Below are 20971 nucleotides of genomic sequence, written 5' to 3'. Positions count from 1 at the left end.
TTCCCCTTTAATATGGACACTACTTTTATGTAATAAAACAAATCTAAACCACTACGTGTATAATATCCAGTATTTTCAACGCCTTACATTGGTTGTTCAAGAAATACACTGTGGAAGTCAGCAGTGGATACTACTTCCAAAAGTATTCATCAATGCAAATCTGGAAACTTTCATACATGCTTTCCTCCCTATCTTGTGTGGACTAATTTACTGTAATTATCTCTACGACTGCAGTTGTTAAGGTTGTTGCTGCACTAAAAATCCATTATACTGTTGAATCCCTTCAGTACTTACCTGCATATTTTAGTATCAATTTGAACCTTTTACTGTGTCATTTTTAAGCACATATAAGTCTGACTCTCTCGAGCACTTGGTTTGCTTTTCTAAAGACACACTGAGGAGCACAGGTGATGGAGCCTTAGCTATTAGGGCCCCCAGACCAACAGACAGACCAACATTGTCCTCCATGGAGTAGCTATATGGCTCAAAACAAACTTGAGTGACTACACCATTATCCGTAGGTCTGTCTGTATCTGTATAACCAACTAAATTATTTGTATTCCTGTCCATACTCAGAGTGGGTGGGGCTTGACCCAGACATTGGTTGCACTCAGAAATGTTCCGATATCATTTTTTTCCTTTCTGATACCTGAACTTTTCATATTGGCCGATGCTGAGTACCAATCCAATACATGTGCGTTAAAAAACAGGTATAATGTATATGTATTGTTATTTTAAACTCTCATGAGACTCACTCAGCTTTATTAAAAACCCTTATGTGGAAATTAATAATTAATCTCAGATGTAAATTGAGCGGAGAAACTTTCCTCACTTATTTGAAAATAGGCTTCTAGAGTTAAACTCTGCACAAAGATCCTTTTGCACAGTTTTGAGGCTTTCTACAGGATTTGATCACTTTTTCTTTTCATGTTGTAATTTACGTTATCCTGATTTATTTGATCTACCATTCCTGTCATTGTATTGTACTGCTTTGCTTTCTGGATTTACAGCTGCATTATTACAAATTCAATGTAGCTTTGACAACACTAGATGTAGGCATGATGTTGACAGTGATGAACACCTTCAGTCTCTCAGGCAAGTTTCAAATTTCTACAATTTCCATACTGTTGTGGAACAACTGAAAACCATAGCAACACATTTAAGTGTGTAGAGGAATGCATATACATTTTCAGGAAATGCAGAGAACATGCAGTTTGGAGTGAATGCATGAACAAAAGCATGTTTAAAAAGTGGAAAGACCCATTAAGAATTAAGAAGTTTAAGTGTGCTATAGAATATATAGCATATGGTTTGGTTAACAAGCTGCAGGCCTGATGAATGTATAGTGTCACACAAAATATAGTGTTAATAAAAAAAACATATAAAGCTGCTGTTTTGTCACATTGTCCGTGTTCATGTTAGTTTGTTTGACAGGAAATGTTTTGTGTCAGAACGCAGATGTTGATGGCTTGCTTGTTATCTCAGAAATGTTCTTTATCGGAGGCAACACCCGTCTGTGGGTTTTCTTCTATCAACTGCTGTCACTGTGAGAATTATAACCTTTCTCAGTTTCTTTCATTTTTATGTCTTCCTCATTTCCTGCTAGCAATATCTGCTGCCGTTATGCCGCGCGTTGCTATGCGTCATAACCACTAGCCCAGGTTAAACTTTTTTTTTCATAGTACCCAAGGAACTTAACCCTTCTCCCACAAAGAGGTGATTTGCAACCAGAGTTGTCTAAACTAGAGGAAGTTGTGGTGAGCTGTCTGCACAACACAAGCACAGCAGCACCTTAAAATAAATACCCTGTACATTTAATGCCGCCAACACAAACAGAACAAAATGTTCGTCTAACACCCAGTAGTCACATGGAGAAACCCCGCTGTGCTTACTTCCACTTTCCAAACTCAAAAACGCATCAGACAATGACCTTATGGTTGTACATGCAAAAGCAGAACAATGTAACTGTAGAATTTACTGCTTCGTGTTTTAAAATTTAAATCCTGCATTCTGAGTTTACCCTCATTTGGGAATTTGAACATTATGCCTAAAAGTTGGTGCCTTGGGAACACAGCTTTATTGTGCTCTTTTGCATTTGCATACTTTCTATATAGACGATTATATAAGCTTGTAAAATTCACAATGTGTTTCATACTATCTAATTCCTGACACTAATCCTCCTTTGAAGGGAGGTATAGGTACAGGGCAATGAACTTAGTTAAAGATGATTTTTCCATCGCATCAGATTCAAAGTTCACAGATTTTTGGGGGGGATGAATGAACCCGCCTGGCAACATGAAACCAACTGAATTGCCATCGAAACTGGCCTTCCGCCCACCACTCTGTGTCTGGCATTTCAGGCAAATTCAACACCAGACTGATTCATACAGTTCCCCCTCACATTATACTTAATGTACTAAGTCATTTTAACCGCGGCTGAGAGGTTGCAGAAATACCCCACACAAAATGAGAGGAAGTGTGAAACCTTTTTTCCCTTCCTTTTTCTTCTTGTCTTCTTGTTTACTGAATGACGTTGCTTGAAGGGCTCTGTTGCCATCTGGTGTATCTTTTGACCAATGACCATATTACAGTATACAGACAGACTTCTCTTACAGCAGCAGTTGAGGTGATTTGCATTACATTCAAAAGGACCACACCCAGATGTCATTCAACTGAGTATATTTAGTTTTAGTTTTTAAGATATTTCAAAAACCACAAAGTAAATAAAAAAGAAAACATTTGATGGAACAAGAAACCGAGACAAATGTTTAACAATACACTCTTTATACACTTTTTATTTGTATGTGAAAGTTGAATTTCTTAGAGCATAGTAGCATTTATATTTGAATAATCAATTAGATAAAGTGTTGATAATACTTTACAATAAAGACATTTTAATTTTATTTTTAACCTCATGGGTGGAGGAGATAAATAGATAATCATAGAATAATTATGTGCACAATCTCTTTAAAGACTTTTTTTTAATTGATTTTTTTTTACCTTAACATAATTAAAGAGATAAAGTATAAGACAAGCCACAAATTCTCTTGAGCTGTAACTGCCTACTGAAACACACAGGTTGGGAAAAGCTATTTCTGCTACACTTAGGATCTGGATTGTATGGCATGAACCCGTTATCCACACTGAAATGAAAGAGTTCTACAGCAGATCAGAGTTGGAGAGAAGATTTCGCGAGCCTCCATCTGAGAGGCTATCAGTTTTAAAACAGTCACCTTGAATCGGTTCTCCTCAGGAGTCCCTGATAGATGTCAGATTTTAGGAACCGCGGGTAGCAATCCCTGGCCATCAGACTGTAGATGAGCTTCTGTGCTGAATCAAACGAAGTCAGGGTCGGCTGGGAGATGTTCTTTGTTATGTTTTCTCTGGTGCCACAATCTATGTTGATCTGGAATCAAACAATATTACTCAGGGGCGTCTTATGGCAACTCTTTTCATCATCATTCACTATAATAATCTGAACAGTGCACATAATGTTCTGCAGTTCTACCACAATAAAACTCACAAATACACTGATTTATATCACTATAGGCCTAAAGTCTTTTTTTTCAGTTACCTGTTTGGGTGCTTCTGTTTGGACAAACTCTGAGTAGATCCTGTTGGCAGAGGAAATCATCTCTGGGACTGCCTTGATTTTTTTGTACTCCTCACAGGCAAGCCAAAACAGAATGTTCTCCTCGCTGTACTCTGACTTCAGGAACTCACGGAAAGCTATCTGTCCGGCTGGAAATGAAAGAGGACATTAAGCGGGTAGCAAGTGTATATACAATCAAATATGTACAATCAGAAGAGACTCACCTTTACAACTGAGGACTTTGTCCACAGACTCACTCCAAGTTTCAACATCCTCCAGCGGATCCTTGGGGAAGCAACACAATCTACCCTTGAAAAGAGCATCAAGATCTATCACTAGCCCAGTTATCTGTAAACTCCACAGCACATACCACCTACAAACCCAACTCGCAGGCCAAATTATGAATCATTCATACTATGTGACATGTTGGATTTTAATATCTCTTGTAAACATTCAGTTTAATGCATTGAGCACCTGACAGCATCCTCCCAGCACTACAAGTCCCTTCAGAATTAAAGGCGCAATGCAAGGTGAGACTTACAGTGAGTGAAAAACTCCTTGGTAGTTTCCACATGGCTGCTGTAAGCTGTTGCCTGCTGAAAATGGTAAAGGCCCAATAATCAAATATGCAGTAACTCACTTTATCGCCATCTCCTCGTCCTTTACGAAGGGAGACAGAGATAAGATCCTGCCAGACTGAAGATGGGGTTGTGATTGTTTGGAAATGAGGGAGTCAAGTGACTCAACAAATCTAAATGACCCCCACCTAACATGAATGGAATATATGGAAATCTTTATGCAAAGTGGTGTTGTTGGGAGAGACAGGGCATCCTTCCATGTCTGTCGCACCTCGAGGAGAAGAGAACTGGGCTGTGATTTAAGCTGAATGCACATGTTGTCCAAAACAATGACCATCATTAACATGAATGTGGCAATATAAGGTTGGCAGATATGTTAGATAGATCACTGAAGACTAAATAAATGAATTAAGATTATTCCAGTAATACATTTAAGATTATTGAATACTTTGTCATCACTTAGTAAGGACTTTAAAATCAATTTTTTTATGGGTATAAACAGGAATATGGTAACGTAATGGCCTGTTGTGGTATAGCACTGCATTTCAAATTCAGAATAAGATTTAACTAAAGCAATGAGCAATGGTCAGGAAGCAATGGGAGAGATCCTGACCATAAACAAATAACCATAAACAAATTCATTATTAAGGAGAAGGCTCTTCATCCTACCATTTGCATATCCCCAGTGTTCCTTATTCATCAAGGCGAGTAGAATAAACAAGCAGTGATTTATTAATATGGCTCATATGACACCTTCAATTTATGTAGGTGATCATTGACAAAGGTTGTGATTTAGATTAGATCATTACAAATCTGCACTGGCTTTGGAATAAGGTGAAGTAAACGTCAAAAATCACCATTGCTCATGTGATCATGTGAGGCTGTACTTAGGCTGCCAACGACTTGAGAGATTTCACACAACTCAAGAAGGTTGTATGATTACAAAGTTAGCTGAGTCGGAGTTAAACATACTGTACACTGACTATATAACACTATATCCAATAAATGTAGGTTTAATTACATTGAATGACATAGTTTATCTGACATCTGCATTCAAATATATACACTCATCTGGGTAATTTCTTTATAGCAGTAAGTGGCTTTTCTGGCTTCATGTGCCACTGAACAGCTTGAGTCCAACACTGTATCCAGTCCTCCTTTATACATCCATGGTGGTTTCACATTATACATGTGTCTATTGTCTGCTTTTCAACTTCCATCAATGGATGTTTGATTTCAATGATTTAGTCTCTAATAAAATATGTGTGGCATACTTTATTTTTCCTCAGTACATTTTGTCCAATGTTTTTGAAAGCGGTTACATACTGTGTGATAACATATTCTCATGATTTAGAATAAATGGATGGAAAAAGATATTTCCGTCATATGATCATGAGCTACATGTGGAGGACTGTCCTCCGCTTCTATGGGTCTGTTGGTTGTATAGGTCATGTCACACACTGAATCATAAAAATATATATTATCATAAGTATGTCCAGTGCATTTTAACCTGCCATGACCTTCCTGACCACTGGTGGAGGCATGATGGGCCCAAACAAACCCAGAATGTAAATCACAGCAGGTGATGGAAAACACCCAGGCTGCCCCTATTTGCATGTGTGTAGACGAACCAGGTCGAGGAATTTGTTTTTCAAAAAAGGCACTGCCAGGAAAGATATGAGTGTCGCCTTTGACTATCCAAGATGTTTGGTCTTGTTGTGATTTAGCCTTCCATGGTCTTACATAAGTTATTCTGGTCAGTGTTACTATCCAAGGACAAAAATGACTCCCTGAATGGACTGATTTCATAAAACAACATTGATCATTTTCATACTCACATCTATAATGAAATGCAACTCACTAGTGATATAGAATGCACTTCCACTTTGGTTTGTAATTTGCTGATGTAATTTTTTCCACCATACACAGGGTGGCACTCTAGTCCTCTTCAGGCCCCCCATATCTGTTTTACAACTGTATTATGTGTCCACTTTCTCTGTAACTGACAGGATTGAATTTGGGTGTTTCTCTTCGCTGTTGGTCCTGCTTGCTTCATTCATTCGAACATGAATAGGGTTTTTACCCCTTCTCCTAAAGCTGCTCAGGACCCGGACTGCAGGCCGGGGGTTGGTGTAGGGGCTTCAGTGGTTAGCGCTGTTGCCTCACAGCAGGATGGTTCATATCCTGTCTGGGGCAGGGCCTTTCTGTGTGGAGTTTGCATGTTCTCCCAATGTTCGCGTGGGTTTCCTCAGGGTGCTCTGGTTTCCCCCACTGTCAAAAACATGTATGTTAGGTTGATTTGTGGTCGGTGCCCTTGACCAAGGCAAGGGCTCAGATCTGGAGTGGTCCCCAGGCACTGTACAGTGGCTGCCCACTGCTCCTAATAGGAGGGGTTAAATGCGGAGGACAAATTTTGCTGTACATTGTACTGTTTATGATTCTATGTGACAATAAAAGACAACATTTGATTAGATTGCAGATGTAACCTGAAAACCTATTTAACTTAACAGCATGCCTGTGATTCAATTAGTGTAAAAGTCTTTGACCATACTCGACATGTACCATGAAAAGAGTGAGCAGCAGGGGTCCTGAAGTGACCTTCCTTTCTTTTTTTAATGACTTTCACCCTCTCAGCAGTAAGTTTGATGATGGCCACTCAATAATATATCAAACCACATAAAGAAAGCTCTCTAAAACACAACTTGAGTTTCAGGAATATGCAGCTATTTATATTTTCTCTTAACAAACTTTCTTTGAAGAACATTTCTGTAAAGAAAGGAAACCTGCTACCTATTGATGAATTGAGGGACGTTGTCCATTAGGCATTAAACTGTATCTTTCTTCCCCCACATAAACAGGTGCCTCTAAAAATGCTCCCAACACTTCAGTGGAAGAACGCTATACAAACTCTCACCTTGAGACTTTGCGGCCTTCTGTTTGCAGTTACAATGAAATGCATTTTGGTCTGTCAATATCTTTGTAGGCCACCAGCATCAAGTGCAAACTGTTTTGTAAGGGGAAAATTTTACAACTCAATATCTGAGCCTGGGAGGAAATCTATTACCAAATTTGGCTCACGTAGGATTAGATAAAGGCTTTTGAGATGGGACAAACTGGTTCTCAAAATGGGAACGTTTGGTGTAAAAGTTTGGATAACAGAGCCCAAAGGGGCAAAACTTCTGACAGACTTTGGATTAGATTGAAGAATCTTTTAAAAAGAATCCCATTTGTTTGACAAAATCTGCGTAAAACTCCACTATTAGACACCTTACAATACATCTTTTTGTTTTAAACTCCTCTGAGACTGGTATTCATCTTGTTTTACAAGCCTCATAACTCCAGGCAAACTGCTTTCTTACTCTTTTGTTTCCCTTCAGAGGTTCTACAATACATCTTTAACTTGTGGATGATTTCAGAGGCTTTTAGCGCAGACTGAGTCACAAATTTAAATACCAATGGGAAAGAAACAAGAAATCTGCCAGCAAATTCTTAGCGGGCAACTAATCTTAAGCTGTGATGAATTTGGCAGGCTAGCTGAGCTCCTACCTTTGTTAACACATCATTACATTTCCCTTCCCTTCTCTGACTATTTGTAGACAGCAGGAACTGCAGTATACGCATGCCACTGCCGTCTAGATAGATGCATAATTAATGTGAACTGCAAGGTATTCCACGCAGGTTTTTGTAAAATGGCAGTAACTTGGGCTGAGATGGACTTTATCCCTCTGAAGGCTACTAGAAACCCTGACATGTGTGTTAATGAGCTAAACCATCTCTGTGTGTATTTGTGTATACAGCTTTCTGCTGCACACATGTACAGCACTGGTATACATTTATTTCTGCATACATACACAAGAGTTTGGAGGCAAACTCAGTGGGATCACTGACAGTTTCAAATTAATATGTATTTGTCTTTGTAAGAAGTATAGCTTGTGCATACATATACAGTAACATGAATAATTCTGTGCTGGAATGGTTTGCGTTGATAGGGTCCATTAATTTTTCAGTGATTTGGAATAGGGAGCTACACACAATCACAATTTTCCCCACTAGTGTAGTATGCACATATTATTGCTCCATTTGTCACATTTAGATGTGGTCATTCAGACTAATTAACGACAAAAAATTGCCTCATTAAAACAGTTTTTAGAATAAAGAGTTTATTTGAGTTACTCAACACATATTATAGTATATACATTTTACAAAAGCAAGGCAACACATATGATCATATTAATACTTAAATTATATTAGATGGTAGCAAACTGAAAAACAGCAATCATAATTAATATAATGATATAATATTAGTATTCAAATAAGACACATGCATTTTCTGTGTGTGAAAATGGGATATGTTTTAATCAATAACAGAAATGAGAGATGTATATCCCTCATCAAAAAGTTTCAGTGCTATGCAGTCACCATGGCTGCAGGCTTTCACCGCAAGTTAGTCTGGTGTGGGGGGGTTTGACAGTGCGAGGGATAAAATCATGAATCCATTTTAATGAGATATGGTCAAATTAGCTTCTGTGCCATATCAACTGTATTAATGTTGTATAAGGTGCTATTGTTGGATTGGAAGACAAAGTAATTGAAGCATAATGTGTCTAAAGTCAGGAGAGAGGCTTCAGTGTGGCTGCCTGTACGGCTGGTTGAATATTGTCAGTAGCAGGGAGGCACTTCAGCTGAGAGTCTGTCCCCAACCATCCCATTGTCATTCCAGTTTAGCAAGATTTGAGAAAATATATAAACCATCAATAAAGGTTTAATCCACAAGCAGTGCAGTGTCTCTTAGAAAGAGAACGGATAAATTGTTCCCCCGGTGCTGAAGAATAATCTGGTTTTATTACATGGCCACAGAGAATACTCAATTCTGATTGGCTGGAAGGTGTCCATTACTTTCAGGTAACCACGTGGCTCTGGCACAGTTGCTTCATAACCTTTTTAAATTTATTCTTATAGCTTAAATGCTAATGATGTCAGCTGTTATCCAACTGTGTAGTACCGTACTTAAAGGAATAGTTCAAAATCTTATGTGCTTATTCACTTTCTTGCCTCTCATGTCTGTACGGTGGATATAAAGGAACCGCCAGCAGCCAGTTAGCTTAGCATAATGACTGGAAACAAGGGGGAATGCGCTAGCTAAACTTCCTTGTGTTTACTGTGAGGTTGTCTGGAAACCAGCACACACTTGAAGATATCACTGTGCCAAAAAATAGTCCAACACATAACCCCTGTAACACTGCATTGTGACATTTGTACTCTAAAAGACATACAGTAACATGGCCATTAGTGAGTGCTGGTAGGTGGATTTTGTAACCATTGGAGTTCATCCCTCTGCTTCCAGTCTTTATGCTAAGCTAAGCTAAGCTAATATGGTTTCACATTTACCATACATACATATACATAGTTCTATCAATCTTCTCACATACCTCTCAGCAAGAATGCTAATAAATATTTCCCAAAATGTTGAACTATCCTTTTGCATTTTTATCACCAGCAAGCTACAACGGTACTATGTAAGTGAAATAATCCACTGACCTTTGTGGTTATAAAAGAAGCAAACCTGTGGATAATAAGCCTTTGCAACACATGTTACGTTTCAACAATTGTGTTGCAAATCAAGGATTATCTCAAATATAATTATCAGTTTCACAGAGTGAGCTGCTACGCATGCAATGTTTCAGTGCGTTACCAGGCCGAAGGTTCAGTTGCCTCGCCTCTCTCGTTGAACACACAGGAGCGTGACCTTCTGCGAAACATGGTGGCCCCCGGGCCTTTCCTTCTGGTGATACGCAGATAAATGTCAGAGTGGAGGAACCTGGGGTAGGAGTCCTTTTTCATCAGGCTGTAGACTTTCATCTGGGCTGCATCAAAACAGCTCTTTGTGGGCTGGGCTATGCTTTTCTGGATGGCCATCTTGGTGTTGTAGTCAATGTTGACCTGAGTGGAAGAAAATTAAGACACAATGAAAAACCATGCAGAATTACTCAACTATCAACTACATAGAAATCTATACTAATGAAATATATAATGATACACACTTTTGTCTCTATCTAGGGCCTAGTGGAATTGTTGTCAACTGAGAATATATCAGATGCTGACGAGAAGAAAGGGGAAACCCCAAGATCCACAGTGAGAGCAGTGTAAAGTAGAACCACTTGAAACAGTGTAGAAAATCTACATCTGCATGAGTACACTCAACAACCAAAATGAAGCACATTTCAGACTGTAAAGGTGTTTTTCTGTGCTTGTTCTCTTGAGAAATGAATTTAGATTTATTAAGGCTCACAAAAGCAACAGTATCAGTGACACACAGCCATCAGCTCCCTGGATTTCATCATAGATACTTTTGTGAATTATTGTTTGTTTAATAATACTGAATAGAACAACGGAAGGTTGTGAATGGTATTTGAACAGTTGTTCTTCTTTAAAAGACTAATAGTGATGAAGCTTCTCACACAGCAATAAAAATAATCACCCCTAACACACCTCTCAAAATATTCACAAGTGTGAAACTGCATCTCCCACCATCAGTATTGAAGGTTACATTGGTTTACATTTGGATCTCCCTGGAGATCACTCAAGCTGGTTAACACTCTCATGACAGCATGCTCCGAAAAACTTCTAATCTTTCACATGTACACATACACTCATCTTAGACTGAAAATGTGTGGGTGACGCTCTCTCCAGTTCTGCAGAGGAATGTCAAAACCTCAAACCAGACACCCAACTCTTTAACGGTCAGATCTGCTGCAGGGCTTGAAAGCATCGAGTGGTGGTCGTATCACCCTTGCTAAGGGAATGGAAACCTTTGAAACCGCTACTGTCTTCCACAGAAATAACCCGACCTGCTTTTGCAGAGGTGCATGCACTAGATGCATGACCTCAGTGAGATGCTGCTACTCCTAACGATTGTTCACAAAGGTCATCCTGCTGCAGGCTCATGACTATGCAGGGCTTTTGAATTCGCCCACTGTTATTTTTATTACAATGACATTAATATTTTAAACCTCTGTGACAAATAAGCCAAAAAAAAATACTAAACCAGCAGGCGTTGTTTGAGGATTTATCCTATTTTGCAGCATAACTCCCATGCAGTTTATGATAAATAAATATGCCATGCCGTACCTCTTTAGGGGCTTCCGATTCAATAAAAACTGTATAAATATATTTGGCTTTGGACAGTAGCTTCGTCTCAGAATCAATGGTCTTGTATTCTTCACAGGCCAACCAGAACTCTATGTTTTCCTCACTGAACTCTGTCCTGAGGAACTGAGAGAAGGTTTCCACCCCATCTGAAAAAGAGAAACACTGTTAGTTACTGGAATGACGTAACACAAAGACGGACAACTGTTCAAAACAAAATCTGTATTTTCTGAGCCTGTTGGGTAAATGAAGCTCACATTTGAACGTAGCAAGATGTGTTAAGGAGACATTCCACAACTTCCTTACCCTAAAGTCACTAAAATGGCCCTACTATACAAACAATTCAAATATATACAAATCATTAATAGCTTAAAAATACTTTTTGCAATTATTATCTTCATTATATGCCTCTGACATTAACATTCCCCAATGAGCACATAGAGTGGTTTACAATGTTTCACTGTGGCACTAAAGTGCAACTTCTGTGATTATGAGGAAGTTGCACAGTTTCTGTATTACTAGCTGTGCTAACAAACATTAAAAGATGTAGTGAAACTCTCACTGCTCTCTCCATTAACTATTTATTGCCTCTAGCACTCCTTAACAGTTTACAATTCAAATGGAGCAAGTTGTTTGACAGCAGAAGAAAAGGTTTTGGACAGCAATTTGACAGATTTTTGAGAAGTTTGGGGCATTAAACTGACCTGAGTGCTTTAGCAGTTCTTCAAAGGAGTCGCTCCATTGCAAAGCTGCCTCTGGTGAGATGCTGCAAAAAAGAAATCAGAGATGCGGTCAGCCTTTCCCTAATGATGCAGCAAAAAATGTTTAGGATTCTCATGAGACGTCTACATGCCATGTTTCTAGAAGGGTGCAATGAGTCATGGAGGGTGCTGGAATCTGAGGTTAATAATGAATAATACTTGTCAAAAACAGCATTGCCTATATATGAAATTAATGGATTTTGCCTTACTTGCTTGGTGTCGTATTTGTCTTTTTATGGGGACTGACGTTTTCATGAGAGCCTGACTTGGTGAGAAAAAGGCTTAGTCGGCTCTTCCTCTCTTTGTCTTTCTGTCTGCAAACAGAGAAGAAAATACATCAAGTTCCACGAACTGTCTGTACATGCAACTGTGACACTGTTCACCAATCAGCAAATTATTCTAAGTATTAGAAGTACTCTTTACGGACACATTTCTGAAGTGGCTTACGTAACCTGCTATGAATTACACAACATATTTGTGGTACAAGTCACATTAGCACATGTCTTTTAACTAAAAAGCAGCAGACTCATTGTGGAGGACAGCAGCTTTTAAACGTCTCGACAGCCCTAGTGTCAGCTGTGGTGGCCTTGAATCATACTACATTATACAGAAACATCACATCTCTCTGTTACAATGGTGTTGTGCTGCTCTTGAGTAAAATCTTTACTTTTCAACACAGAAAGAAACTGTTGCTTAATCTCTTCCCTCGTGATAAAAAGTTGCACTACTCAGATTTCTGACATTAGCTGCAACAATTACTAGCAACAAAAATAAATTACTCATTTCCAAACAAAGTAAACATGAAAGTAAACAAATGTAAATAACTAAGGTTCACACACCAACCTGCTACTATCGTCCTTCATCTTTGGTGCCTGCAAGTCTTCTGGACCTAGCATTTTGAAATATGCTTCCTCCTTCGGGGCCATGTAGTTGAATTGAGGAAATAGAAAAAGAAGCGTCTCCATGCTGTTCTGTCTGTATCTGGCGTGCAAAGCGGCAGGCCACAAATAGCTCTCTGAAATTTTTTTAACCCATCACTCGATGAACCACCTCATCTTTTATAAACCCTGTTCGCATTTCATTTCCCATACCTTTCGCTCTACTTCCTGTAATGGTGCAACCACTTACAGCTAACAGCTCCATCAGTGAAACAGAAAACCCCCTGGGTTCAACATCCTGTCAACTGTTTACTTAGAAATTTGAAAAAGAAAGCTGCTCATTCATTGATTTAATTTTTTGTTTGTTTTTGCTTGAGGTTTGAGTATTAGGACACATTGTTAGCTTGTTCTGAGTCTGACGCATTGTACTGAAGCAAGTATGACCTAATAACCCGGGTTACGAAAAAACAACTGGTGTCCGAATTTTGGTCGATTTCTGTGGTGTTTACTCACTTTCACAGCTGCAATGGGATTATACAGTTGACATTGTTGTATGAATCATATTAAGCTAGTTGATAAATGTCTTCTGTAAGTGTGAGATCCTGGGCATTATAAGAGCGATTCTGTAATTCTGCTTCCACCACCAGCAAGGCCAGACACTGCAGAGATGGAAAGAATGAAATGTAATGAATAATAAAAATGTGTCTGTGCAGAGCCTGGGCTTAGCTCTTTCCAGAACATCAGAGCCTTAATGGAGAAAGACAAACTCACTGTGACACCGTGGAAAGCAACATGGATTAGGTGCATTCTGGGGCAGATGGAGACAAATGTGATCTCTCTGTTAAAGGTACCAGTAGAAAACCATGACAATGCTTCTTTAGTTCTGACAGTAAATAAATAAAAAAAAAAAATTAATAAAGTGCTGGAAGAAAAAAGCAGCAGGTCTGCCGTGATGAACAAGTCATAGTCTGGCAATGTCCCCCTCATCAAAAAAAGTGATTTTCTTATTGTTGAATTGCTTAAATGTTTAAACTTCACTGTGCAGAATGAGGTTTATGCAGAGTTTAACATTACTAGGCTGTTTTCTTTCTGTGTGTAGGATTTAGTGGCATCTAGTGGTGTAGCTTCAGATTACAACCTCCTCACCTCACTGCCAAGCTACTGTAGAAACATGGTGGTTCAACATGGTGGAACAGCTCATTCTAAGGTAACAAAATTATGATTCTTATTTTCATTATACACTAATGAAAACATACTTTTTATATTATATTGCAGGTTTTCCATCCTAAATGTTACACACTGGACCTTGATGTGTGTGTATGAGAATAACTTTGTGACATCACAACTGGTTTGGAAGACCTGGTCCAGTGTCATGTGGAAACCTGAAGCCAGAATTAAGATGATGATACTGTAAATCACAATGTTTCAGTGTATATAAATATGATAATAAGCCTGTATTTGGCCAAAACAAACATCCCCATAGGGCTTAAGACCACATTAGATGGACTAAACATATGTCAAGGTCTATTTTTGGGCAGTTAACAATCGTGACTGGCCAACCTGATTTGGTGCAGAAAAAAACCCAATACGGCATTGTTACATTATGCTCATGCAAGAGGAGGAGAAATGTTGGTGGTTGGGGTAAGATTATTAGGATAAACCACAACAACAAAAGAAAAGTAGACTTAAAAAAAAACCTAAAGAGTCACCACAGAGCAGAGTTCAGAGAGTTTGCTAATGCTAGTAAAAGTAACAACTGACCTCCGCTGTAGGGAGTAAAGTTTTAAGAGTACAGGCACATATGTATTAACCATGTGCGTGCAGACACATATGATTTCATCCCTTTAATGATCATTATGAGAATGTATTTCTATCTAATATTGTGCTCTTAGGCCTAAAGCAAGTTGACTGTGAAGGTGTCGTTATTTCAGTAAATCTAAAAACACTAATTAGTTGTTCAGTTTTTCTTGTGTGAGTCTGGTAGCTTTCATGTGTTAGCCCAGCCGTCCAACGGTCATACACCCGTGCAACTTCAGGCTAAATCTAGGCCTTTCTCTATCCTCACATTAAAAGCAACACCCATTGATTAAAATAGACAAATTCTGTACTGCAAATGCATGTATGCAGCTACAGCCCAGTGGGCCGATAAACCGAAGCTGCAATATCCTTTCCCTTCAGGTAAACAGTGAACTGCTGAATCACTGAAACCAAATTAAATAGCAGTCATTTAGCTTCGCTGTATGTATTTGCCTCTTGTCAACATACCAGATGAGAGAACCACCAAAATCAATACACACACAGAGCCAAGAAGGTTCCCCGCCAGCTGGGCACAAAAGATTAGGTTTGTGTTATGTGATCATTTTGAAATAATATTCCCATTTACAGTTTTAATTATGTGTCTATTTCACTAGCACCAGGTCTTGTGGTTGGTTCTCTGTGCAATGAGATTGTACATTGTCTGAAGACTGAAGAAAACATTGAGAAGATGTTTGTCTATAAGCAATTTAGCTCAGGAATAAAGAGATTGTCTGAAGTGTCAACTAAGCCACAAATATTGTCTGTGCACAAAAGTCACACTTAAATCACGTGATTTTTTGGTTGATCTATATTGGTTAACTTCCTTTATGAACCTAGCACTGCTGTTCCTGATTATGACATCACTAAACTGAACTATACATCTGTGGATAGTGATAATATGCAAATATATCTTTACGACTGTGCTCTGCATGTTGCTTGGTGAAAGGGGAAGTGATAGAGTTGAAACTGCAAAGTGCTGACGCGGGTAAGGGGGATGTTGTTACTTCCTGTCTGAAAACATCTGGTCATGTAGGTCTAGTCTGCTTGGCATGTCTGCACATTTTGTCACTGAAAACACACACAAAGAAACAAAAAAACAAACCTACAACAAACATAGAACAAAGTGAACAAAGTTTGAAATTGCTTGAAAATGTACATAATTTGCTGTAATTGTGTTCCTGCATTCAAATGTCACTTGAACAATATGTGTCAGTGGGATTGCTTTCATCTAAATATGAGACACTTCATCACAAGTGAAAACAGTTGGCTGCTCACTGAAGAGGCCAGGCATCTTTAAGGCCTTGATCTTGATCTACCCGAGAGGGTACAGTACAGTATGTCAAACCAGGACGAATGACTGAAGAAGTTCTTCTATTTTATTTCATCTGCCATATTAGATATTCTATTTAAAGACACCGGCTTAGAATTATTATAAGCTTCTATCCCAATTTTGATATCAAAATGGTACTATTGACTCACTCATTTATTCATTTTTTTTTTTTTTTAAAGAAAGAAAAAGTTGAGAAATTTGAGAAAATCTATGTCAGTTTGTAATTATGGCAGACGTGCAGTGATTGGACCAAACAGCCAGCATTTAGCTACTCTAACAAGTTAAAAATGGTTAACTTATTATGTTTAGATATTAGGATAAACATGATCTCGTCATTTTGGTGTGGTTCAGCAATTCTGTGCCTCATTATTTATGTTCAATGTCAATTTTAAAGGAGTGTGCCCTTTATGATGGATGAGTGTGTATCACATCTGACTTTCATAAAGGAGACCAAAGTCCTGGGCCATCACAGAAATGAAATCAAGTGTTTTAGTTGCCTAAGCACAACTGTACCTTAACCCATATTTTATCAGTAATAGCAAGAATCTTTCCTTAACTTAAACTGTACTGTAATTGCCATGTCCAGATATTGGAGAAAGTTTGATTTTAAAAATCCTCATTGCAATGAATAAAGGTTTGCAGCATCGTCAAATATCAGACTTTTTGTCTGACGATTGAAATGGGGACTGAGAAGGCCCTCCACAGTCTGACAGCTAGTTCATGCCATCAACTCGAGATCGCTGCTACAGTGCTACACTCATTGCCAGCGTCCACCTGCTGGTCTCTGAGTCCACATTTCCCCTGGAGGGAAAGTTATTATTGTCACTCCACATTCCCCGCTGTGCTGAGTTTGTTGTTTCCTCATGGGGAATGATAGACTCCAATATCAACACTATACAAATTCTAAATTTACATAATTCTCTATTCAATAATCACTTCAATCCGTGAGTTGACTGACTAAACTGTGATGAGAGGGTAGCACTAATGTCCTGTACATGTCAGCAAACATATCCACGAGGGCCACACATGAGTTGGTGACATGCTTGCATTTTGGAACACCTATGGAACCAACATCTATATTGGCTCCATGTACTGTATGTCACCATTTGTGTCTGCCTATGTGGGTCAGGAAGGAAGGGAAGCAAGAGAGGTTCTTTTGGAAATTTGGACCATAAGAGAGATTTGGATACCATGTGGGCTGAACATGAGTTGGCTTATATAGTCAACTAGAAGAGTATCTTAATTGTAAATAAATCTTCATTTGCAATTCTCTACCACTCCCACCTAAGATGTATTTCACTATTGATTTCTTGCAGTACTGAAACTTAGACAAGTATGACAGCTGTTGCTTGTGTGGTGCAGAAGAACCACATTAGCCCACCATTGTTGCAAACCAATACCCAGTTATGACGCTTTTCAGCTTTAGGCTTGCAGTTGTGCAGATGGTATTGCTGCACTAATGACTCCTACTGGGTGGTTGGGCTACTTATGCAGTGAATGCGGAACAAAATACCACAACCTGGTGGGCAGAAATGGGCCCATCTTGCCTCAAACATGTGCCCAATTTTGTGAGCAGTCTATGTGAGATTTATTCACATGGGGGGCCCCCCACTTGATATCTCAATCACATAGACTTATCACATAGACATGTTGGTGTAATCACGTATACATATACATGTGTATATATTTATATGTATGTATGTGTATATATAAATAACGATGTTATCCACAGCAAAATATCATAGATATCATTTAACATCATGCTCACTGAAATATAAGCTTGAATAACAAGACCTGCACAAGAGGAAATAAAAAAAAAAACATTTGTGCTCATATTATGTTATAGCATTAGTTGGTTTCTTGTGTTAAAATTGAATATGCATAAAATCTGTTCAAGAAGACTGTACATTTCAGATGGTTTTCTCAGGTTTGGCTGCTTCACAGCTTTCATCAGGCGTGGGATCTCCCTCATTAGACTTTACAAGAAGGTTGAGAGCTTCCAGGAAATGAGCTCCACTTTTAGCCGATGTGTCTAAGAGGCAGACAGCAAAGACTGTGTACAGCAATATGGCTGCAAATCGGTGACATCATTTCCCTTTCAGTGAGTCACACAGGTGCTCCCTCCACAGATGAAAGGGTTACATTTCAGTGCAAATCACCCGCTCAGTATGGGAATGTACAGGACAGCACATAAATGTTTATTCTGGTTTAATGTGAAATGGCTGTGATATGGGAAATGACTCATCAACACATATTCAGAATTGTCGTTGACTCTTCTACTGAAGCAACAACTTCCGATTTAGGAACTTACACTGTAGTATTTCACACAGATATCATTGTAAATATTTTTAAGAATCTGAGTGAACCTATGAGGTAGACTTTATAGCATCAGCTTGTTCAGCGGGACTTTTAGAGAAGCTAGTCACTTACAGTAATTGACTGTAAAGTTATATTAAAGGTCCAGCGTGTAGGATTCAGTGGCATCTAGCAGTGAAGCAACCAACTGAATATTGCTCACCTTCCAAAAGCAAAGGAGAAACTATGGTGGCCAGGAACTCACGAAAAATGCTAAAGGCCTTATCTGGTGCCAGTGTTTGGTTTGTCCATTCTGGGCTACTGTAGAAGCAAGGCAGTTCAACATGGGGGCCTCTGTAGAAGAGGACCCTTTCCCTCTGAAGATAAAGAAGGGTCAAAGGTAACAAAACCACAACGATTCTTATTTTCAGGTGATTATACACTAATGAAAACATGAATATTATGTTCCATTTTCACCAATAATCCTCCTAAATGTTACACACTGGACCTTTAATTTGTTCTAGACTAACCAAGAAAGAGGAAGAAGAAGAATAAGAGGGGTTCAAAAGATATTTGTGCTCTAAATTCTTATCTCCAATCTTTACTTTTTGGGGGAAATATTGAATAGTTTACTTCTCTTGGACCTTGATAATGTATTAAAGTTAGTTTTAGAGGTTTAGAGGTGAAAAATCAGTAACTTATGGATTTCTGACACCTGCAATGAGAGGTCCCTAGTAGACACGGCTTCATCTTTAAAGGCCACAAGCCAAAATGTTGGAAATCACTGAGTGTTGGTCAGTCAAAACAGATAATTTGATCACTTCACCTGGGGCTTCAGGAAACTGTCACTGGCATTTTTAAACATAATGCAGCAATTTAGTTGCAGCCCTATATTTTAGCACTAATGTGGATGTGTGCTATCTATTTCTAATGAACACAGCCCAGCAGATATTTGTTTACATGTGAGCCTTGACGCTTTGACAGACTAAACAGACTCAATGCCGCCACCTGATGACATGTTGAGGAATCAGACAACCAAAAGATGAACATCATCAAAACATATATAAAACTGGATTTATGAGTAATCCACATTTCATGGGTATGAATTGCAACCAGTGGAAAAACTAAACAGATATTTTCTCTTCAGTTGGGATATTGGATGGAGACTCTAAACAAGATGATGCATTTCTATGTCTGTTAACAGTTACAAGTCATACAAGATGTGTGAGCTGTGTACACTTGCTCTGTGAGCCTGGAGCTTATGCAGAATGGGCTTTTCTGCCTGCAGTTGCAAAATGCTAACTCCGTCCTGATTACCATACCCTCTACTGGAAAGATCGTTTTTCACATTTTATTTTTCTCTTTTGCCAGTATGGTGTTTCAAATCCAAATGGACCACCCCACCTACTCTTGTGAACAAATTGGCTTTGCTGCTGAATCTTGCTTCCATTTCCAATGAGAATCAAATGCAAGTCGGACTCCACTCTGCCTCCCCATGAATATTACATCTGTTTTTGCTTACAGTTTCACATTTTTCAAGACATTTATGTTTTAATACGATTTTAAATTTAGGTTGTTTTCCAATTCAAGTTTATTTTTCTTCCTTAAAATATACTGTAGCATTCCTTTCTGAGTTTAAATGTGTTTCTGCGGTCCAGACACAAGAATATCTGCTGGGATAAAGCCGAGTTAAAGCGACTATGCCAAAACGAGGCATGCGACGTAAGATTATTATTTATTTTTTTTGCAATGCACTGTTCCTTTGTGTAGACACCCTGAGTGATGTGGTTGTAAAGAGGCCTGGACAGAGTTCTTTATCATAGGTCTATGAGACTTTCAGAGTCTCTCCAGTAATCAGGTCCACATGCCAATAGTGATGGATTCTACTCTGCAGCTACTCTGCCCCAGACAACACACACATACAAATCAGAATTTACATGCCCAAGTCTTTCTTGATCAATAAACATTTACTCCTGAGGAGAGACTGCATCTGCGAGCTTGTCTTCTTAATCAGATCAAACTTTCTATTGATGAGAAAATGCAGTAGATATTTTCTTTCAGTGCACATAAACAGCATGTATTGTTTTAATCTAGAGTCAGGAATAGACTGCTATTACTGCCAGACTCCAAGTAAATGCAGGTAGACACACAGCCACTACAGCTGCCAGAATTATAAGGATGTAAATGACATTGCTGTAAAATACAGAGATCATCTTAATCAATTAGCTGAAAGCATCTGTGTCGCCAGAGGAAAGCGACGACAAATGGCCGTGCTCCTCAGGTTGGATGAGGAGGAAGTCGCCCTATTTCAGCCATGACAGATGTTGGAGCATGCCCGGACGCTGCAGGACTGCAAAAACTTTGCAGTCAGACGCTTGATATTTCACATTCGACCTCAGTGCAGCTCCAAAGCAAGAAATGTAATACACGTTTGACTGCCGGACTATGAGAGAACAGACTCATGCTGTGACACAGATTGGAGTTTGAATGTGAAGAGCCTCTCTGCAGGACCCGCAGTTTGTGAAATCCTCTGCCGTCCCATTTTATATCAGTATAATATTTGTTTCTTTAATGTAAAATAACATATTCATCTC

The 20971-nt window shown here is 38.8% G+C and overlaps 2 protein-coding genes across 4 annotated transcripts; both read right to left on the bottom strand.

The window, feature by feature from the left end:
- Positions 1-2767: 2767 nt before the first annotated feature.
- Positions 2768-4634, bottom strand: rgs1 (regulator of G protein signaling 1). Of its 3 annotated transcripts, none has more exons than XM_051398347.1 (4): positions 4134-4634; positions 3817-3877; positions 3575-3741; positions 2768-3406 (listed from the first exon to the last, which is right to left on the bottom strand). In XM_051398347.1, exons 1-4 carry the CDS (start codon positions 4164-4166, stop codon positions 3230-3232), a joined length of 438 nt encoding a protein of 145 aa, XP_051254307.1. In that variant the 5' UTR covers positions 4167-4634; the 3' UTR covers positions 2768-3229. The 3 variants fall into 3 exon arrangements, with proteins under 3 accessions (XP_051254307.1, XP_051254297.1, XP_051254288.1); XM_051398337.1 differs by having other exon boundaries at positions 3817-3901; positions 4134-4626; XM_051398328.1 differs by having other exon boundaries at positions 3817-3896; positions 4233-4619.
- A 3679-nt stretch (positions 4635-8313) lies between these two features.
- rgs18 (regulator of G protein signaling 18) lies at positions 8314-13170 on the bottom strand. The gene is made up of 5 exons (XM_051398314.1): positions 12921-13170; positions 12287-12391; positions 12021-12082; positions 11299-11465; positions 8314-10110 (listed from the first exon to the last, which is right to left on the bottom strand). The coding sequence occupies exons 1-5, from the start codon at positions 13040-13042 to the stop codon at positions 9859-9861; spliced, it is 708 nt and encodes a 235-aa protein (XP_051254274.1). The 5' UTR covers positions 13043-13170; the 3' UTR covers positions 8314-9858.
- Positions 13171-20971: the final 7801 nt, after the last annotated feature.

This window comes from Dicentrarchus labrax, unplaced genomic scaffold (assembly GCF_905237075.1).
Source record: "Dicentrarchus labrax unplaced genomic scaffold, dlabrax2021, whole genome shotgun sequence".
In the NCBI taxonomy this organism is placed as follows: Eukaryota; Metazoa; Chordata; class Actinopteri; family Moronidae; genus Dicentrarchus; species Dicentrarchus labrax.
The sequence above is the reverse complement of the archived record's forward strand: the minus strand, read 5'-3'. Positions and strand labels throughout refer to the sequence as shown.